We start from the raw sequence: 22,395 nt of genomic DNA, 5'->3' as shown, positions 1-22,395 counted from the left end.
TGTGTGTGTGTGTGTGTGTGTGTGTGTGTGTGTGTGTGTGTGTGTGTGTGTGTGTATTCAGGGTGAGTCTGGAATATTTTCAGGTACAACCAATCGACCGGTGCTTCCTGGGAATAGTAAATAAGATTGTGTGTTTTTCTCAGCAGTGTTTAAAGTGTCCTTTATTTACTTGGTTTACATACTGGTCTAAACTAACCACTTTTTCCACCTATCACTGTCGCACTGTTCAAACACAAAGAGCGGGTGAATCTGCTCCTTATGAAACAGAAGGTAAAATACATATTTTTATACATAATATATGCACAAATGCAGGCACTAAGAGCCTACAGGAACACAAAAAAGCTTGCACAGGCAGCTACTTCTTATGCAGAATTGATGCTACCTGAGGAAGGGTACCAACATTGCCTGCACACAATAAGCATACTAAAAAAAATGTTTTCACTTCTTTGCAGAGGTTGGACCAAGTCATTGTTTTGCAAGTCCCAAGTAAGTCTCGAGTCTTTGCTCTGATATCCAAGTCAAGAGAGGACAGTATTGAGTCAAGCAAAGTCCTAAACTTTAGGTTTTGATTCTTAAACATGTCATACTGAGCGCTACACCAAATGTAATGTAATTTTAACAATAGATTGAGTAGATGATAATATATTAAATTCAAAGAAATCATTAATACTCTTTAAAATGTGCCATTTGTTAAAACACATTTTTTTGGAAGTCAATGCATCTCTATTTCCGACCTGCGTGTTTTGCATACTGCAATTTTTTTATTTTTTATTTTATTTTATTTTTTTCCCCACTGTGTAGTTTTTGTATGGTACAAAATTCTCTTAGAACCATTTTTTCCCTTTTTTTGACTTGCTGGAAATAAACAGCATTAATGTTAGCTGGTTCAGTAAATTAACGGAAATTAATTTATCTGTGGGACACTTTTAAAACAATATCCTTTTTAATCTTTGGGCAAGGTATAAAGTATTTTCGAGTCAAAAGTCTCAAGTCCAAGTGAAGTTATTATTAGTGTTTGAGTCCAAGTCAAGTTGCAAGTCTTTTTTTTTTTTTTTGTTTGTTTAATTTTGTCAAGTCGAGTCTAAAATCATCAAATTCGTGACTCCAGTTTGACTCGAGTGCAAGTCATGTAACTTGAGTCTACACCTCAGCTTCTCTGCATTGAAGAGCTCCAGCATTTATATTAGGAACACTTGAAAGAAAGTGTTTCCGCAGAAATACATTTCCTCAAAAAAAAAAAAAAAAACCCCTAATACATTATGAATGAAGCGTAGAGAAACATGATAATGCAACATCTTAGAATAGAAACAATTACTGTCAAAGTGAAGCAGTGTGTGCCTCTCTGAATCCAAGTTTTTAAATAGTTAATATCCTGTATGTGTATCCTTTTCTCACTGCCACTGTGCAGTATAACGTTACAATGCCCTCCTAACCACTGTGCAGTTATCTATTCGTTCACTAATAAGCTCATAGTTTATGGTTGTGATGTCATGATTGGAAAATGAATGTCTCGGTCACATACAGTTATTCCAGGATACTTCCTCACAATAAAGCTGCTACAGGAAAAACGCTGTCAGCCACTGAGTGTTCTGAGTGTTGGATTTCAACTCACTTTCAAAAAAAAACCAGAAACTTCCTCTCACTTGTAGCACTTTTTCTTTGTGTAGTTTACTGCGTGTGCACCTGATGCTACCCAAGCAGGATCTCCTCCTGTTTGGCCTGTCTAGCGCTATAGCCGAAACACTGGCGCTACATCATCAGGCTACAGACATTCATGGCTCTAATGCCCCTCGGTTGGCAGTGGCACGCTACTATCACTGACGCACAAATCAATACTGGGCTATTTAGCCTGACAGCAGTGTTGAGTAACGCTGTGAGAATTGTTCAATTCCAGCCATCCTCGCTGATGAATTTGCAGATAATCTCATTGTGTGTCTCTTCCTCTGTTTCTTCATCACTGTGTTTCTCCTTGGGTGTCTTTCATTATCTCTCTTCTTTTTTCAGTGTTTCTTTTTGACTTTCCTTTTGTGTCATTCTGTCTGTTCATTTATCAAGTGCTGCCACATTTGACTTTGACTGGTGAGGCGACATTGGTGGACTAAAATTTGAATTCTTCTCACTTTCTGTAGGGGTTATATAATAATAGTAATAATGTTGCAGGTTTTGTGCAGATTTTTCCATTTTCTAAGAGCATAAATTTGTGGAAACAGAGCTTCAGGCCTGCCTCTGGATGAACATTTCCCATAGCAGCAGGCTGACGTTGTTAGAGTTGCACTGTTAACTTCAGTGCTGCTGGCTAAAGAAAGTTTTAGTCCTGTATCCTAAAAACTCTTCCAAAAGCACACAGCATTAGCTTTAACACACATTCACAATGTAGGAGGACCCATCCTGCTGCTTTGTTCAGGCTATGTTTAACTCAGAAAGTGGAAACTATTAAGCTAAGTTAGGCTAACTAGCTTCCACTCAGAAAGTTGAAAATACGTGGCTTAGCATGCTAATGTTAGCACTGATTCCAAATAGATGCTACTTTTTGCTCATATCATTTCACACCTGCTGCATCATTGGCAGCTCCAACACACTCAGTGTTCATCTGACTTTACACAGGCAGGTTGCTAGCTAGCATTAGCTATCTCTCCTTAATGGGTCCAGTTGTGGTGATGGCCATGGTTTGAATTACTGGGAATACTGAGGTGGGGTTCTGATCACTCTAATAATGACTGAACTCCCCCAAAAGAAGTAGAAACCAGTCCCACCAGCCAGTGGAACAATTTTTTATACTTATCCTTCCCACCTGGTATTGTAAGTATGATATTTGTCATATTAATGCCAGAAAGAATCTTGCAAAACAATTTCAGCCACCCCTAAAATGGGCCATACCATTTCTTAACCCGGACGTCATCTCGTCTGCATGAGTCTCTCCCATGATTACATAATTACTTCATTGAGGTATATGCTCACATGCATACCACAAGTCAGTGGAGATGCTGTATGTTAATGTAAGTAACTAGCTATCTAGCTAGTTTAATACACGTTACTTTTTTATTTTTAGTTTTACAATGAAGTTACTTTGAAAACTGGAACATTACTCTATCTACTTAAAGGCGTAGAACATCCAAAAATTAAACTGTTAGCTGTTTTCTTACCTTGAAAATAGAAAATAATAGACTTTAATAGAAAAAATTGTTGCCAGTTTGGCTCTAGAATACTTTGTCGGTGACCAAAGCTGTTCTTGGTGTGTGCCCAATGAGCTGGTATAAGGGATTTGATTTATCATCTACAGACTGCAGACATTTACAAGCAAGATACTGTAAGGACTGTAAGACTTTATTGAAGCATGCAACTGTGCTGTACTGGGTTCCCTATACACCCAGGAGAAAAAGTTGACCCCGGCCCCCACCAACACAGTCTTGTCATTGTAGAATTCACACCAGAATGTCAGATTTAGCCAAAAGGCTATTTCAATCTGCACTACTACTGTACCAGTGCTGGAACCAAAAACTACAGGAGGTGCTATCACAACATAAAAAAAAAAGGTATCAAAGTTTCCTTTCTTTTCTTTCTTCAATTCTGCACTAAATAAGTGCACATGCAGAAACAAACAAAAATGAATTTTAAATTTGATTTCAACTTTCACTGCACCAATCTGCATTGATATGCCCTCGGGAAGTGCCACTTTCATAAAAATATCTGAATGTACTTGTAGACTGAATTCACCTTTTCACAACCACACCAGAGAAGTGAAGAAAAATGTCGGTTATCGCAGCAAAACTTTCTGCGTCTCACTCACTCTCTCTTCTCTCTGTCTGTCACTTTTAGACAGCAGTTGAGAGTTCTAGCTGCCTCACTTCCCTTACCCCAGTGGAAAGAGTTGTGGTTAGTCAGGGGTTCCTATGTAGATGAAAAGGTACGATATGAAACATGACTGAGCTTGAGCTTTTGCTCTCTGAAAAAACAATGCATTTAGGGGTGAAAATGAGGTGAGTAAGATCACAGCGGCTTTACACAACATTAGTCTGCAAGATTTTTCTTATAAAAAGACATTGAAGCTTTGGACTAAAAAGCAAGTGCATCACAGGTTTCAGCAGAACTAGATTAAGATTTTCTCTTTGCAAAAAGACGCTGAAGCTATAGGAAGCACATACCCTGAGTTGACCTAATCTACAGAGCTTCAACTTAACAAGAAATTCATGTGGACTAGGCTCAAGGTTTGTGGTCACAGTCCCATGACAACACTTGAAGCTATAGCAAAATGTGTCAGGCCTGCAGTGAACAGTACATCCACTGTACTACCACTGTAGCAAATTAGAGAAAGGATGATGTGGACATGAGAATGTTACAATTGTGATAACATACGTTGCAATAGTAAAAGCTATAGTATAATAAAAAAAAGTGCATTTTAAGCCTGGGTTGTCTCTACAATAGCCCGTATTATCAATGTGTTTTCAGAAAAAAATTCTGTTAAATAATATTTGATGTCATATGAATAATATTCTGTCAAGTTCAATTTAAATAATAACTTTTCGATTTATTTATGATATCTAAGCTTTGACAACCCTCTGCTGAATAACGAACAAGCAAGGTATTACTGTCTGCAGCCAGAGGCTAAGATAGCACTTTCATTATGTTAAGCAGGAGTTTCTTATTTCAGCTGCAGCAAACTGGCCATGTGGAGGATCATGAGACCAGCAGGTGGGGTGCCAGTGAATCAGCTGAGACCCCAAACAGTGATGTGCTACTTGTAGTAACAGTCGTATGTATGTATGTATGAGGCTGGATACTGTATCACTTACCTGATAAAACTCCCTCAGCCACGTTTTCTGTAGATTTTCAGGCTGGAAAGAGAGAAAAGACGAGATGTTAGTGACATCATTAACAGTATTTTCTGACAACATCACAGATCCGATGTGCTTCAAAGTGCCTTTTAACTTGTTACAAATGCCAGATTGGTTGCGTTGGATAATGTAATTTGCCTGGCGCCTGTTCCATTAGCATGCAACTTGGGTAGGGCCGGGCAATATATTAATATTATATTGATACTGTGATATGAGAATAGATATTGATTTTGGATACTGTAATATCATAAGCATTGTCTTTTCCTGGTTATAAAAGCTGCATTACAGTAAAGTGATGTCATTTTCTGAACTTACCAGACTGTTCTGTTCTAATATTTGACTTTACCCACTGAGTTATTATATCCACATGACATGACTGATGAATATTTATCAAAAATGTCATTGTGTAAATATGCTGTCAAAGCACAAATAGTCAACCCCAGCATATTGTTGCAATATCAAGTATTTGGGACATTGTGATATTTGATTTTCTCCATATTGCCCATCCCAAGTCTTAGGTGATGTGCATTTAATACAAGTGTAAATGACTACCAAGACGCATTGCGATCCCATCACCTAAACCACTTGCCGAGGTGGTCTGGACCACATATCTTTTGTGTGTAAACACTAATGCGTCCTCGACAATGACTACGTCATCAGTTCATGATGTGGTGGTTGTTTGGATGACAGCACACTACCATAGCGCTAACATTAGCTTGCCCATTGGACGAGGAGCTGGACAAAGTGTTGCTTGACTGTCCGTTATTTTGCACAATGGAAGGAGACGTATTTAAATCTGCTAACAGCAATATCTCCAGCTGTAAAGACACAACTGCTAACATGACTAGCAAGCAGTTAGCGAGAGTGTGGACATAATAACTGTGTGCAGTGCCCTTTGACCTTGACATGATAACTACAGGTGTGAACAGCGATGGGCCTCAGCTGTTCACTTGTGTTTGGATCAACAAAACACAAGATAATACCAAGTGTAAACAGGCTCCTGGATACCGTCCTGTTAGATCCGACTGACACTTTCAGACAAACATGTAAGATTTCTTTTGATCACAAACACATTGGGGCTTGAGTAGGAGATGTATGTATATCCATTTATCTAATATGTCTATAACCACATGCTGTGCTGTTGTTGACAGAAAGTTGCCTTCCTCCAATTATAGTAACTTTCTCTCAGGGTCACGAATTACGTTCTCCAGGGCATGGGGAAGCCTCTCACCATCTCTCTTTCTCTCACCTTCTTTTGCTCTGCCTGTATCTGTCATTCCCTCCCTCTCTCCCCTCCACTTTAAAAGGCTATTCCCAGACCTCGACTCCATTTGGTTTGTGCAGTGGAAACAGAGACAGGGCCCTGGGCAGTCTACCATTTAAGGAGAGATCTCCCTATGTCGATAACTAGGTCTGATGAACAGCTCTGTGTGTGTGTGTGTGTGTGTGTGTGTGTGTGTTCCAGAGTTTGTCCTAACAAAACTGGTCTATAATAAGAATACACCAGGGATCTGCAGGCTCTGTGGGTATCTGTAACAAAGCCCTAATATATTACAGAAGTAGGTGCAGTAGCCTTGGATGGCAACAGGGTGCAAAATACACCAAATATCTCATCACCATGACAACTGTATCTATAAAAAATTTGACTTTGACAAAAAAACAAAAAACTTAAAATTTACACTCACCAACTTTCACTCTGAAATGTTAGTGTAGTTTAAATAAGGAAATAAAATCAGTATCAACCTGATGAACAGTTGACATTTGATTTATTAATGTTACACATCACCAACCTAAAAAGTAGGACTATTCTCATCTAGGTCATTCCGGTCATCTTAGTCACAGTGGAGCAATAACTTCAGTAAACACACAAGACAAGACACTGAACCACTGCTCAGTAATGACTGGGGCTCCAGCAGTAGATGACCCCTACAAATCCAGCGAGAATGCCCACTGTTGCCTGTTTTTGTACCAAAATAAACATGGATGGTAACTGGAAACTTGCACTATTTCTATGCAGTTTAATTTGTGCTGAGAAGGCCAAAAAAGGAGTGAAAAAAATATGTCTGGCTGAGATCCTGGGTGGAAAGACATGGCCACCAACATTGGGGCTGGACATCAGTATTCTATACATTTAAGGTATCAACCAAAATAACCTGGAACCAAGAAGTATCAAAACTTCTCCAGTCAAACAATACTTGCATTTGATCATTTTTGTTCCCAGATCTAGAAAAAAAATGACTATTGGTATGTTTTTTTTCTCGCAGCCAATTACCACAAGTAGTCTTTTATTTAACGCAACATGTGTTTGGGCCACTCTAGCAGCAACTACAAATCATACAGTCTGTGGTGTGAAGTTGAGCACAGTGTGTTCGATGGAGTTGGCAGATCAGCAGTATGGTTGCATTTTGAACAACTTAATGCTCCCATTCACAGGATGGGTGTCAGATGAAGTAGAAAAAAAGGTATAAATGATGTACTCTATTGACATCGATATCACTTTAAGAGTACTGGTTTTTGTACTGGTATCATAATTTTTTTAAACAATATCCAGTCCTAAGCAATGTGACACTGTATACTGTAGCCTGCTAAAACAACCAATCAGAGCTGAGGAGTCTCTAAAGCAGCTGTCAATCATATCAATCACAGTTAATGAACTGCAGTTGAACAGTTAAACTAGGCAGCACTGATCAAGTATGAATCAAGACTGTGCGACTGCATTGCCTATTTCTCACCTCAAATGTTTATAGAAACATATTTTAGTGTACTGTTTAGCTGTGGCTGGAAGTTTGTGGCCTGGCTGCCACGTTGAAAACAGTTGATCCAAAATGAAGCAAGCCTGAGCAAACTTTCCTTTAGCCACGGAGGAGGAATATGATTTCTTCACGGACTATCTGTTTCATGTACTCCTGTGTGGATCTAGTGACAGTTTCAGCGCATATGACAAAAACTAATTGTGTAAAAGTTACCGACTGTGGCTTTAAGTGTACTTCCCAAAGTGAACTATTCTCTTATCATCAAGGTATGAATTCATTGCAGAAATGTGTTTTAGACAGTAAGCACAGAGTGAAAATTATTCTTAGGATTTCTAGAATATAGGATTTAAAAATAGACCACCAACATAGATATACTAACAGATTAATGAATGCACTCAAGGTCTTATGCCTGATATATGCTGATATTTCTAGGGGCAACTAAATGTCTCAAGATTTATCAAGTGTATGTGTGTGTGTGTGTGTGTGTGTGTGTGTGTGTGTGTGTGTGTGTGTGTGTGTGTGTGTGTGTGTGTGTGTACACCATCATCCCAGCCTCAGCCAGATCAGACAGAGCATAGGTCTATATAAGGACATAAGCACTGGACCTTGTCATTAGTCACATGGATGGAGGAAGAGAAAAAGAGAGTGAGACAGAGACAGGCAGACAGAGGAACAGAAAAGTTTAAACCACAGATTTGCCACCTGACATATCCTGCTACTATTGTAAATGGTCACATACAGTCATAAGTTTACACTAACAGGTCAGTCTGATGGTGCAAGTTGCTGTTTTACTGCTTGGTGTGTACCCTTGGAATTGTAGTACATGATGCAATGCATGTTTGAGTTGTTGGTTTATTGGCAAGTTGTGCGTCAACACCATATTTTAAATGTTTTTGTGTGTGTCTCATGTTAAGATCCTTATCCTCTGAAGTGCGGGATCCCAGTGATGGTACCATCCAGTGAAATGATAGCCCTTGACAAATCATGCAGGTATTTTTAGCTCTTTCCATCGGTTGTTTGTCCCAGGAACACTGTAAACTGCACTCTTAATATCAAAGGTTTCCTGTGTATCACTCTTATATCAGACAGACAATCACGGGATGCAAGGGTCATGAATTTAATCTCTAAAAAATCTCGCTCCAAGTGCGCAAGTAGGCTTTGCATGAAACAACGCAGCTGACACCAACTTGACGGAGTGGTGACCATGGAAATGAGGCAATGAAACTATACTGTTGACAGTTTTACAAACAAACCTTCAAGTGTCTCCTCTGGGGAATACATGTCCTAGATCAACTCCACGTGGAGCAGAGAGCGGAAAAAGAACAGCGACAGCAGCTTGGCCGTGTACAGATTCATCCAGAGTGCTCAGATTTAGGCCGACCCATCTCTGATGTGATGGTTCTGGGGAACAGATGTTGGCCTTGCCAGAGGAGGAACGGCGGGCCCTCTGAGGGCTGGGCCCCGGAGAGAAAGTCTAATAGCGAAAGGGAAGAGAGGGCCAAGCAAGTCTATATCTGTAGCCGCGGCACTTTGCCACCCGCCCTCAGCTTATCGGAAGTTAATTTGCAGCTAATTAGAAAGTGGGGCTATACTGGCAGAAAGGTAAAAATAAACCCAAACCCTCCCCAGCCCGTCCTTCATGAACACCTCCTCTTCCTCCGCTGGCACTTTCACTCGCTTAGTTCTCTCCACCTCCTCTCTCATCTTTGCCCATGCCTCAGTTTCTCAGTGGATGGCCTACTTTTGAGACAGCGTGGGGAACTAAGAGGCTCTACTTGGGCTTTTAAGTGGAAATTTATTGAAGATCTCAGCCCTCAAAAAAGGTAGATCTGAAGTGTCCTCACATGCTTGATATAAACACATCAGCAAAGCTTCAATTATGGACAAAACAGAGAGATAATGAAAAACCTGCCCACCATCTTTCAGGTGTCCACTCGTATGAATTAAGAATTGCTTCTAATTAATGAGAAAAGAGATCCAATGGATTTGTTTTGAACACAAACTCACCTGGCTAACACTGGGCAGAACAATTGACAAAAATCATAACTTCATCAGCTCTTCCTTCAACTGGGAGGTAAGAGGTGTCTTGTGACAATATATTTGCTGATTGCAAATGCCCAATCTTTGAATCTAACAAATACAATGCAAAGCATTGTAGCTGGGCGTGTTCGACAAAAATGTCATGTCACACTGAACAGAAGTAAAACTCTACAGTGTGAATGATCTTTGCAGATATTTCAGAATATCAAGGTTATACAGGGAAACATTTTTGAGTAGATACACCCATGTGTGTCTTGTGGGTGTGTACACCCAAATCACAAAAAATATTTTCTCACTTACCCCAACAGTGTCAACCAGTGCAGGTACTTTCACTTTTATGTGCTGAGAAGTTATGTGATATCAACAAATGAAGCTTTATCTCCAGTGCAATGGAGGTGATTGACCTTGCTGTGAAAATATTTTAATGGAACTACTTTCTACAGTAAATTATCCCCTTGAAATCTACTGGCAGTGACATGTGTGGATTATTCTAAATAACTTAGATATTGTAAACATCTCCATTCTACTGGGGTGGAGGACAGAAGTTTCAGAGGCAACAAAAAAGCAAAAGTATCTATATCACTGCAACACCACTAAACGTATGTGGGAAATTCTGTGTGATCTGAGTGAGCTGACTCAAACCTAAACCACAAACTGAGGCTGTACGGAAAAAAAAACATACCATCTTCTCTAATAAGAACTCTGTACGTTGCCCCTATTTACTGAAATTAAATGAATGTGTGGTGACCTCTCTATCAACAGGAAGTGATGAGTTAAAACTTGTGTGCAACCTATTTGTGAAGTTACCTCCTATTGATTGTTCTCACAAGATAACCATTACAGAGGTGTCATGAATCTCCAAGTCAATGAGTCTTTTAAACGTTCAATTTTAAGGTCATGATTTGATCACATTTTCTATTTAAAACTTTATTTTTGAGCACTGGAGTTTATGGAATTGTTAGAATATTGAGTAGTTTTATAGGTTCAAAGGTTTCATACTCTGATAACTGTCATTTATATTTTCAGATTATTCTTCTAAAAAGACAGACTACATGCTATCAAGTGTGACAGAACCAGGGGGGAACCCATCATTTTGCTCAAATGGTGGTTTGTTTGGAGATCTGTTGCTGCTGACCCTGGTGCTGGTACCAGAGATGGGGGTGGAGGCATGGCGGAAACAAAGGCAGAACACGACTGAGCTGAATTCGAAAAACTTTTTGCATGAAATCTTGTTAAGTAGCCAATTTTTGTTGAACCTGACTCGTGTACTCTAAATGTCAGTGTGTACACATGCTAGTGTGAAACATAGCGTGTATGGTTGTGCTGGACTAAAACAGCAACATTAAGCTCTCCAAGTTGAGTGGCGGTCACAACCTTCAGGCCGCCACAGAGCCTCAGAGGTCATGACCTAAAGTGCACACACTGTTCTTCCCCATGCCGTTTCTCTGTGAGGCATTCTTTGGCTAATAGCGCAGTAGCATTCCTCAACCCATCTTGGTATTACAGCAGGCCGGTTAAACTGAGGCTGGTAGGGAAATTACGTCAAAGCCCATCCCGTTAAAGACCCCTGTGGCGATCTGCTGGGAACACATGGCCACCACATGGGTTTCCTCCTTCTCCACCTACTCCAAGTAATCCTCACGCTGTTTCCTCTTGGCCTCAATTTCAACTACAATATTATTATTTTCATTAGGTTGTGCTGATCTCTAGGTTTGTCCATCCTCCCCTCTCCGCTTGCTGTTATTTTCATCCTTCTCAACAACTGTGCTATTCTTCCATTCCCAGAAAGCGTGCCCACTCTCACTTTCTCAGAGAAGACCGGCATGGGGTAAGAGAAATACAGTAAAAAAAACTTTGCTCTGCTGCATTCAACCTCCATAATTGAAAAGAAGAGAGTGGAGATGAGGAGTCTTAAAAAAGCAACGGTTGCTTGGTTACACCTGGCACTAATACCAGACACACAGAGGTCTACCACCGAGAAAAATAGCCGCATTTGAGGTACAACTTATAAACCAAGGTACAGTATGATTTTAATGCGGCTGTCTATTTTCATCTCTGTCTCTGGCATAAAAAAAAGCAGACCTCGATCTAAAGCAAATCAGACACACAACTAAAAATAGAACAACCTTCTGCATGTGTTCAAGTTTCTCAACATGTACAGTAACATACAGGAATGGCATGAGGTGGATGTGTTTATCTGGAGTGCCTGACACACTAGTTTGAATGACGTGGGCTGATGAAGAGCATTTCTGAATGGAAGCAGCTGAAGGTTTCTAATTCTGTGCCAATACTCCACAAAACACAGCAACGAGGAGAAAAAAAAAAGTATGTTTGTGTTCAGTTCAGTCTAATGGAAATTGCACATCTCTCCAGATTAAACGGGTGATCTTATATTAATATAAAAAACACTGATAATATCAGTTTTAAAGTTTTAGTATGGGTCGCTCAGAAGTCACCAAACACACATTGATAGTAGGCCCGTCGTGATATTACTTTATCACTTTATTGTATGCTATATGGAAATGACCTCTATCATTTTGCTGACCTCAGTATTGCCTGTCAAGTTTATATGCTTGTTATATTTACATAAGAATGTCACCAACATTTTTCTTCTCTCTACCTCGCCTAAACACTTCACAGACGACACAGCATAGCTTGCCGGTAGCCTACAGCTGCACTTCTGGAGTGAGAATATGCACAGTCCTCATAATAAAAGCTTGACAACCTCTGGCAACAAGCCAAAAAGTCAGCATTTGTAGTTTTGCCGTCCAACAATTTCATCCTCCACTCCATAAACCACCAGAAAACCGCCCCAGCTCCCACGCCGTTCATCCCCGGGAGCCGACTGCAATACACCGGCTGCATTAAAGAGGTAACTGCAGCATTACTGGAGCTACGCTAAGGTTGTCTGTCAGACGCACAAGGCATCACTTGGTTTTGCTTTTGTTGGCCAAATTTGTACTAAGTCTCAAACTGAGTAATTTTGGATGACTCCTGTAAAGGTACTACATTTTGATATATACTTTCTTGTATATATTAACAGGTGTTGCAACATCATTGTTATATGAAAAGGGTGTATTTGCATTAGTATAGTATCGTATTATCATTAAATCAGTGGCATAAAATGACAGTAATGTTAATTGCAATTATTTCTGGAACAATATATTGTCAAACAAAAGTAGTTGTCGTGACAGGCCTATGGCAATGCCATTACGCTCTACCCATTCGGCTTATTCTTGTTTGTTTTGAAGCAGTCTGTCTTGCCCCTTTGTGTAAATCATCCGAAACGCCTTGTGACTTTATCAGAATGGCCTTTCAGGGAACCAAATAAAATTTGCCCTTTCAAGCACATATTCAACGAGTCATGTCCAATTTGAGTAAACAAGCTGTGAGCTCAATAGGAAGAAATAGATCCTTTTTCCAAATCATGACCACCTCATTTGCCATGCAAAATGAGAGAACAAATCAGTGATGGCTTTTGCTGGTAGGAAGGCTAGGAACGGATTTCCAAACAACCACAGCTCACAAAAACATCTTTTCAAAGACAATCCTTTCATTGCTTTGATACTGTTCCAAGCTCAATGAATATGCTCATTATTCATGATATGATTTTATTTCCTCGTATCCACTGCAAACAACATAATCAATGATAACAAAAATCTTCTAGATCCAAGAAAAAAATCTAGATAAAGATGTTAAAATGTACAGTAGTGGCAGTAGGCAAGCAATAGAAGCCTTTTACGTAGGGATGCACCGAATATTCGGTAACCGAATATATTCGGCCGAATATAGCAAAAAAACACACATTCGGTATTCGGTGGATTAAGTTAAAAGCAAGGCCGAATAATAGCGGCGTGTTTTGATAACGCAATCAAACAGCATGCCGTGACGGGCAGATTAAAATGTCGGCAGTGTGGCGATCCGTCCCACATTGCACTCGCATTTGCGACTAAAACTAGTTTTGAGCGAGCAAAATAGGCTTAAATCATTCAGCACGCTGTGCGAGCAGCCTACAGATTTCAACCAGCAGCAGAAACGAAAGGCGAATCCCACCGATTGTGGATTGAACGGGGGTCACAGACACAGACAGTGATGTATTCCTGTCAAACACGGCGGCCATCGGCTTACCGGCGACGGATAAGTCGGCTCCAATAATATCGGCCATCGGCTTACCGGCGACGGATAAGTCGGCTCCAATAATATCCTCTTCTTGGCGTGTGGACTGGCCAGAAGTACCTGAACAGCCGAGCCAGCCGAACACAGGTATGTGATGTGTCAGAGGAGAAACGAGCCGTTCACGGTCCACAAACCTCACCGCACTTTAGGGACTGTTCTTTACTTATGAAGGGACTTGTCAGGGGAGGAGGGTGGCTGGTTGATTTTTACTTCATTTATTTATTTTATTTTGATCCCCCCTTTGTTCATCACTCATTGATGCTGTTTTTGAAGTATGAATAAGTCAATAAGTAATTTATTCCATTGAAATATCATTGATGTAGCCTATAATAGAAAAGTGATTTATCTTTTTATAAATGACAAAAGGCACATCTGTCTCATTTTCGCTGTGGTATCGTGATACTACTCAGAACCGTGATATTTTCATTGGTATCGTACAGTAGGATCCAAGTTTGGTACCGTGACAACACTAATCTGGGGGGGGTTCATCTGCAAAAACTAATGAAAAACTAAACAACGATATTCGGTATTCGGTACTCGGCCAAGCGTTTAATATTATTCGGCTTCGGCTTCGGCCACAAATTTTCATTTCGGTGCATCCCTACTTTTACGCCCGGGCCTCATTTTTTTTTACCTTCGTGGCACAGCTCCTAATGGATGGGCAGCGTGTGTGTGTGTGTGTGTGTGTGTGTGTGTGTGTGTGTGTGTGTGTGTGTGTTAGAAAGGAGGTTACTGGCTTTCAGGGGAGCGGGCAGCTGACTAAAAATATCCTGCCTAGATGGAGGCCATTGATAAAGGGAGGGGATCTGAGGAAGGAGAGCAGCTGGAAAATCAGCTGGAGAATCAGCAGGGGGATCGCTTGATTGGCTGGCCCCGTGTCCTTCAACAGGTTGCCACCAATGTCACTTTCCCTAACAACTCGCCTTCACAGTTTCTCAGTGGAGACAGGAGGAAGCGGAGGTGTGTCCCCTCAGTGTTTTATGTAACTCCACATCAAAGAGGCTCATTATGGGATTAATTAGAGCAGACCCACTCTGAGAAACACCAAATTAGACCTAGGCTGGCTCCTGAGAGATGTCTTCATCCTGCTAGAGAATAAAGTATGTAGGTACAGTATGGAGGAGGGTTAAGACGTTAGTATGCTTCACACAAAATGCCTGTCAGATTGTCTAATAGAGCCTGAAGTCCCCGGTGGCCCATTTAAACAGCTATAGTGTCTTGCCCCTCTCTGGTGCCACTTCAACATCAAAGGAAACAAAAGGGTGGGAAAACGAAACAGAAATATGGCACTTATTTTTGTTTCATGTATTACAGTCTCTTCATCGGTCCTGAAAGATGTGATGTTTTTCTCTGCCCCTATTTAAATATTGGATATTTTATACATTTGACTAATACGCTGCCTGTCTAGAGGAAACCCTAAATGAGCAACTTATCTTACTTTTCAGCCTTAAAGCTACAGTTTGTAACTTTTATGAACATAACTTTGTGTTATCAACAAGTTACCAACTGCAGCTTTTACAGCTGCTTTTCAGCATTTAGCAGCAAATTAATTTGAGGCTGACCACTGTCTCTGTGTTGTTGCAAGTTTTATCATATAAATATATGGGACAGGTTCCTTCCCACTTTGACCCTGAACAGAAAAAAGCAGGTATAGAGAATGGATGATGGTCTCTCGCCAGAATTACCACCTCACCGTTGTAAGACTCTGTCAACCAGTCAAGTTGCAGTTAACATCCATGTCTGTCCAGACTCATGTGTAGCCATGACATTAGTCAATGTTTCAAATATGCTGCAAATAGGCTACAAATTCTAAAACATGGAATGCTTTGCACATCTTCAACCCGGTAGCACAATGACCAAAGTTTCAAGATGGACATCCAAGATTCAAAAATTCTGCATCCAACCAAATGTCTCCCCTTCTGTTTCTGAGTTTTGGCGTTGAATAATGGACAGAAAATTGTTTTTGCAGATGATGCTGTCACAGCGAAGTTGACCTTTGACCTTTTGGATATAAAATGACATCACTTCAACGCTTTATCCTATTAGACATCTGTGTCAAATTTTGTCATAGTTACAATATGAATTCTTAAGTCATGCAAAAAAATGTTTTGTGAGGTCACAGTGACCTTTGACCAATGACATCAGTTCATCCTTGAGTCCAAGTGAACATTTGCGCCAAGTTTGCCACGGTTGTCTTTGGTGCGAAACCATAAAAGCATCGAAATCATATGAAGAGGCGTCAGAGGATGAGTTCGGAGTATAATTCTGTGAGAGGGTACTGTTGTTTTACTTGTGACCACAGCTACAGGAATTGTTATAGATAAATATTCATGTGAACAACCATTATATTAATATAGTTATGACACACTAAAAATGTAGCTCAAAATGCTTTACATAGAGAGCAGACAGTAAGAGTATATACTCAGCATAAACAGAATGGTAGCCGCAGGGTAAATGCAGTAGTGGAATAATGAACAAAGGATAAACAGACAAATAGTATTCATGCAAATGTTCGTACACCCACCCCTTTTAGTGTGAATCAACACTGCAATCAGCTGGGATTTGTGTAGATTAAGTGTCATCAGAAAACAGGAAATTACAACACTCAGAGCAACCACAGCCTTTTCCTCAGTGCATGAGACTGCAGCACACACTTGCAGTACCATTCAAAAGCTCACACACCATCTAGAGAGAGCATCTGTGGAGGGTGACGCTGTACAGAAAGGTAACTCTGCAGTGCATCAGCAGTGCAGTGCAGACTTAAGCCTTGGTCAGTCAAGCCGTCACAAATGCCCTCTGATAAATTCTTTCATCATTTTTCAGTTTGCAGTCTAAAGCAGATAAAAATCAAGGACATTTATAATCATCTTAGAAATTGCTTTTCAACTTCAAAGTCAGCACTGAAAGGTGTCCGCATTGTGCAATACACACTAGGCCTAAAGCGAGCCCCGGCAACTGACTGCTACTATCTGAATAGTGTGAGCTCTCCCACTCACACCTCTGCCATGTGTTACTCAACACGGACAGCATTTTCCCTACAACAATATGATGCACAGAGCTACTGTACTGCAGTCAAATACCTCTTTAGTGATAAATAGGAACCCCAAATATAAAGCAGCATCCTAATTCTATGTGATTTGGATTTACTGGACTTACATTTAAGTTTAATTTCATTATTGTCGCTGATATTCTGTATCAAATCTGCACAAACGTAATTACACAAACTGTACTGTGCACCTTTAAAATGACATGGCAAAATCAGGCAAATATGAAACATTAACTCTGTTGCACATTAATAAAGCAGTGCAATAAAACTGCAATGAAGTACATGCATCTTGCACAGTAATGTTTCCTCCTGCTGCATCAATTTCACCAGTATTGTGTTACAATACATACGCCTAGGTGCTGAATGAAATAAAGCAACTGCTGTTAAGATGGCAATACAACACGGAACTGCACAACTTACAGACAACGGCATAGTGATATACCAAATTTCTTTTCATCCTTTTAGGCTAGAGAATCAAACATGTGCCAAACCATATGGCCTTCAAGGTTAAAGGTGCTGGCTTCAGGGCACCTGCATCATTATAGCTCAAACGCTACAGCCTGCATGCAGTATGTTACACTGACAGCTGCTGGGACACAACCTAGAGAAAAACCTGCATACCTCCGGTCTGACAGAAATAGTAAATATGTCCTTAACTACTGAAAGAAATACTCAGAGCTGATTTTGCAATAACAAAACATGACATTTGATTTTTTTCACAGCAAAGTGCACGTTAGCCTGTGTATGTGTGTAAAGGTCAGGCACGTGCAGCACTCCACAAAAACCAGGACGTGTCTCCACAAGACACCTAAAAATAATCTGCTGAGGGTTTGTCAAGCCTCTGGGGATTGTCAAGAAGCCACAGCGCCAAAGTCTGTCTTTAAAATATCAAACACTTTGTTACCCATAGTGGCTGTGTAAAGTTTGTATGTGAATGAGGAACAGAGGCTGTGGTCTGATTGGATTTATAGTGGTTATGGTTAATTTCAATAGAATAAATGGAAATTACACATAAAAGCATTACAATGCCTAAATAAATATGCTCAGTAGCAGGGTATAAAATTAGCTCCAGCCATTTGCCAAACGCTGGTTAAGTACGCAGGTGGCTGCTCAACCTGGTCTCACAGAAATACGTGAAATTACCACAACCTCTTAAATGTCCACAGTGTAGGGGAATGTATTGGAAGAAATGGAATTTAATAATCATAACTATCTTTTTATTAGTGTATGATTATCTAAAACTAAGAATTACCGTGTTATCTTAGTATGAGCCATTTATATCTACATGCAGAGCAGGTAGCTTTCCACAGAGATCGCCATGTTGTTTCTACAGTACAATGGATAAGTTTCAGTTGGTTGCTATATTGCGCCCTCAATGCTAGATGGCACTAAATCCTACACACTAAACCTTTAACACCTCATTACAAGGTGGTGGCACGTAATGTGTTTAAATATATGCCAGCATCATGGAAACAATGCCAGCAGAAAGTCCATTAGGATCATTTTTCACTGTGGACACCACAAAGTCCCAGTTCAATGATGTCAGGCCGTGGGCGGAGCTTAGTGTTACAACCCCATATAAAGAGCAAGACAGTCCTCAAGGAGAGAAAGTAGGGGAGATGGAGTTACATCTTTTATGTAATTATGTCACATTACATGACATATTTACATCACTTGACGATGTACTTACATCCCAGACGTAACAAACATTGTTTGTTTTTTCTTTAAACACAATCTTTTTCTAAACCTAACCTAACTTAAGTAGTTTTGGTGCCTAAACCCAACCATGCCACCATTAGGTAATTTAACACATCACGTGCCACCACCACATAATGCCGCGTCAAGTCGGCGTGGTTATTTTAGATATTTCTTTGAGATCACACTGATTTGCTATCTATCGAGTAGCTGATTAAATCTGAGCATTACCTAGCCATTTGGCTACTGGAAGAAAAAAAAAAGTTAGTTTTGGTTAGAAGGTTTCAGACCCTGTTGGGCAGAGAAGGAGGCACAGCAATTCACAAAATTCAAAACACTGTCTTAGTACAATGTATCATTACACTGTTATTGGATACACATAAGCCCTCTGGATACTGACTAGTCACAGAATGTAGGAGTTCTTTCCATAATTATTTTAATAACACAAGGGAATCTATGAATCACTAAATCTGTCCTGCAAAAGCCCTGCATCTCTGTGTTTGTGTATAAAGATGTGCCACAGAATAACAGAGAAACACTGTACACCCCCACGAAGAAAGGAAGGGCGTGCCTGGTGTTTCAGATGCCACCCAGACCTGCCACACTGTAATTAAGAGTCACAAATCAAGCAAAGATAAAGGCTATCCATACTGTGAAGGCCTGCTGTGTCTCCTTTTGATCCACACTAAAGCTCGTTCACAATCAAGTGCTGCTTACTGTATCTCTACTGTTCAATAGAGCTACAGGACACACTGCTTAGTGAACACGATAAAAACACAAAGGGCAGATCTTTGTCCTAATACGGTACATAACAATATCTGTTGTGGTTGTCACAGAGAATGATCAAGAACAGTAACTTCCTAACTCAATACATTTTCTGAATGTTCATTTCTAGAGTGACTTTATCTTGGGAGGTGTCCTGTGGCTTTTTTTATGGACCTCGTAAAAAAAAAAAAAAAATGCTGTTCCACATGGAGATAAGAAGCTTTTCATATCTGTAATTTTCTCAATCAGTGCAAAGAGGACCCACCCAGCTGGTCCTGTTCAAGAGCAAGGTAAGCAACGATATTTTATCCTGAGAAACAAGGAATAGTATGCTATAAAACAAGGCTGAAATCTATTCTGTTGAGTACATTTATTGCTGTGATTAAACTGCTGGGTAACAAAGGTTTTGGTGGCAGCTTCAAGTAAATCATTTTTTAGCTACCACAAAACTGTTTTTCACAATATGAGACGCAATGGAAGTGACAGTGAAGTGGATGACACTGCTGGAATTTGTAAGACATGGAAATTTAAAGGTCGTGCATGATGCTCTTTTTCAGGTTCATAAATGTATTTTGGTTTCTACTGGAACATGTTTACATGCTTTAGTGTTCAAAAAACATTATATTTTTCTAATACTGGCTGCCTGAAAATACCTGTATTATCCGTCTGTCTAAAATAATCCGCTTTCATGCCTGTCTCTTTAAGCCCCACTCCCAAAAAAGCCTAGTCTGCTCTGATTGGTCAGCCTTTCCAGGTCTTCCACATCTGCTCTCCACATCTTCGCACCATCATTGCAGCCAGAAAATGACTGTAACCGCACTGTAGCAGCAGTTCCTACCTTTATAAGGTATGGTTGTGACATCACAACTTCACAGAAGTCCTGACGGCTCATTTAAAGGCACAGACTCTGATTACAGACTGTGTGCATTTCTCTGTGGATTAAGCTTTTTGATACTTTCACAGTATTTATATAGCACCAATACCTGGTTTTTAATTTCAAAAGACATGAAAATCTGACTTTTTACAATATGAGACCTTTAATTTTTTCCCAATATTTTACAGACTTTATGTAAATCCTTCAAACAAAAAGGATAAAAGACTCTTGATCACATCAGTTTTATATTTTCAATATAAAAAAATAAAGTAAATACATTTGCCTTTGGACAAATGTGATTCTAATTGCATAGACAAGAGGTCAAATACCCACTTTGGCTGCATCTGGGCAGCTAAAAGCGTTATCTTCTCCTTAAAGACATGAAGTACAGTATAGCAAAGCTCTTTCCCACTTACAGTGAAGCAGCTCATTAGCAGTGACAAGTTGAGGTTCTACAAAAAGAAAAAAGAAAAACATCCACGTGTGAACGAGTGCAACTTCTACAGAGTGGACATAAAAACCCTTGACTTTTTACAAGCTCCAGACACTTTCCTGAAGAATCAAACAATGTTCCACATGGCATCAGTGATTGAAAGATCTAATAAAACGCTGTACAGGCCTGGTTACTGTCACTGTAAGTAGAATATCTTATTCGCTCGAGCACAGGAGCTTTATGCATGATTGGAAAATGAAAAAATGTACTAAGCTGAAGTTTTCTACACAGATCAGTGGGACAACCACTGAGAAAACTGAGAGGATTTCTTAACATTTTGAAATGTATTCTATCTGAGATTTAAAATGTGTGTCAGATGCAGTGCTGAAGGTTAATCCTCGTGTTTACTTTGCTCCCGCTGGGGTAATTCAACAGAGGGAGCAGAGACGGTAGCTATGCTACAGACTAAGTCACATTGTCAGGGAACCCAACAAAGAGTCTATCTGCACAATATTTACGATGCACAGAATCCTGCCAGTGGTTTTCCAAAAATAACCACGTCCCCATTATCAGTTCTTTTCCCAAGGACCTTTGGGACTTCCCTAAAAAGTTACATGAGAAATATTTATTTACTTCTTTGGCTGCTTGCCTCATTTATTGTTCTACAACACTTACTCCATATTTTGAAGAATGCAGAGTTATTTCAGCAGCTGGTGGTGAAAGCTTCAATTTTGGGGTTGTGGTGCAACTTCACATATTTGGAAGGACTTTAAAGGGACAGTTCAGATTTTTTTTAAGTGAGGTTGTATGAGGTGCCTATCCATAGTCAGTGTGTATATATAAAAGTTTAGAGAAGCGGCACATGGGAGCTGAGCAAAGTACTGCTGTGGAGGGGTCGGCATCAAATATATTTTAGCCACCTAAAAAAAAAAAAAAAAAAAATTAGAATCAGTTTAAGTGTACACTATATTAAGAGTATTTTCACCACTTAACCTTTCTGTCAGAAAGCCTGTTCCAATGGGGGAAGCCGTTAACGACTTCAGCTGCCCATGTATGCTCTCATCAAAGCCACCAGACTCCATTGACAAAAACAGTAATTTTGGCTCGCAATACGGGAGCTGCTGAGTTACCGCAGCCTCGTTCAGCTACTTATTTTGTCTTATTGTGTGACTTGGGTGAATCCGAACCAACACTTTTAAATAGCAAAATCACACATTAACATAAAGTAACTGATAGAGGCAGCGGTAGACCAGCAGCTCCTGTGTTCAGCAATGTTAGATTATGTTTTTTCTCAATGGAGTCTGGCTTTGAAAAGAGCAATAAAACAACTGAAGTTACCTGTCATAAACTGCCATCTGACAAAGGTAAAGTAGTGAAAATATTCTAAATAAAAGGTATAGCCTTGATATTGATGTTTTTAGATGACTAAAATACATTTTGCTGCTGACATCTGCTGCATGTAATGCACTGACTATGGGAAAGTACCTCAAACAACCCAACTTCAAAAGATCTTAACTATCACTTTAAATCTTGAAAGATCAAAACTCCAGCAATTACTTTACTATGAGACAAACACATTTCAGCCCTTCCTTATCAGGGTCACCAGCGTGACCTTCATCAGCTGACTCAGATGAAGGTTACTGGCCTTATCATGAAGTTTTTGAAGTGGTGCTCAAGTTTTGATCCTTTCAAGCTGAAGCTATAGATTCTTTTTTTCTGCATGATGCTCACATTGAGGGGGGGGGGGGGGGGGGCGCTATAAGATGGTTGATGCTCTGATG

The 22,395-nt window shown here is 40.0% G+C and overlaps 1 protein-coding gene across 2 annotated transcripts in view; it reads right to left on the bottom strand.

The window, feature by feature from the left end:
- LOC126406589 (inositol polyphosphate-5-phosphatase A-like) overlaps positions 1-22,395 on the bottom strand; it is a 169,859-nt gene that overhangs the window by 115,237 nt on the left and 32,227 nt on the right. For both annotated transcript variants that reach the window (XM_050070953.1, XM_050070952.1), the window contains exon 2: positions 4,791-4,832. In XM_050070953.1, the coding sequence (XP_049926910.1) occupies positions 4,791-4,832 (42 nt within the window). The remainder of the gene's footprint in view (positions 1-4,790; positions 4,833-22,395) is intronic.

Source organism: Epinephelus moara, chromosome 19 (assembly GCF_006386435.1).
Source record: "Epinephelus moara isolate mb chromosome 19, YSFRI_EMoa_1.0, whole genome shotgun sequence".
Lineage (NCBI taxonomy): Eukaryota > Metazoa > Chordata > Actinopteri > Perciformes > Serranidae > Epinephelus > Epinephelus moara.
Note: the sequence above shows the minus strand (reverse complement) of the source record. Positions and strands in the feature narration are given on the sequence as shown.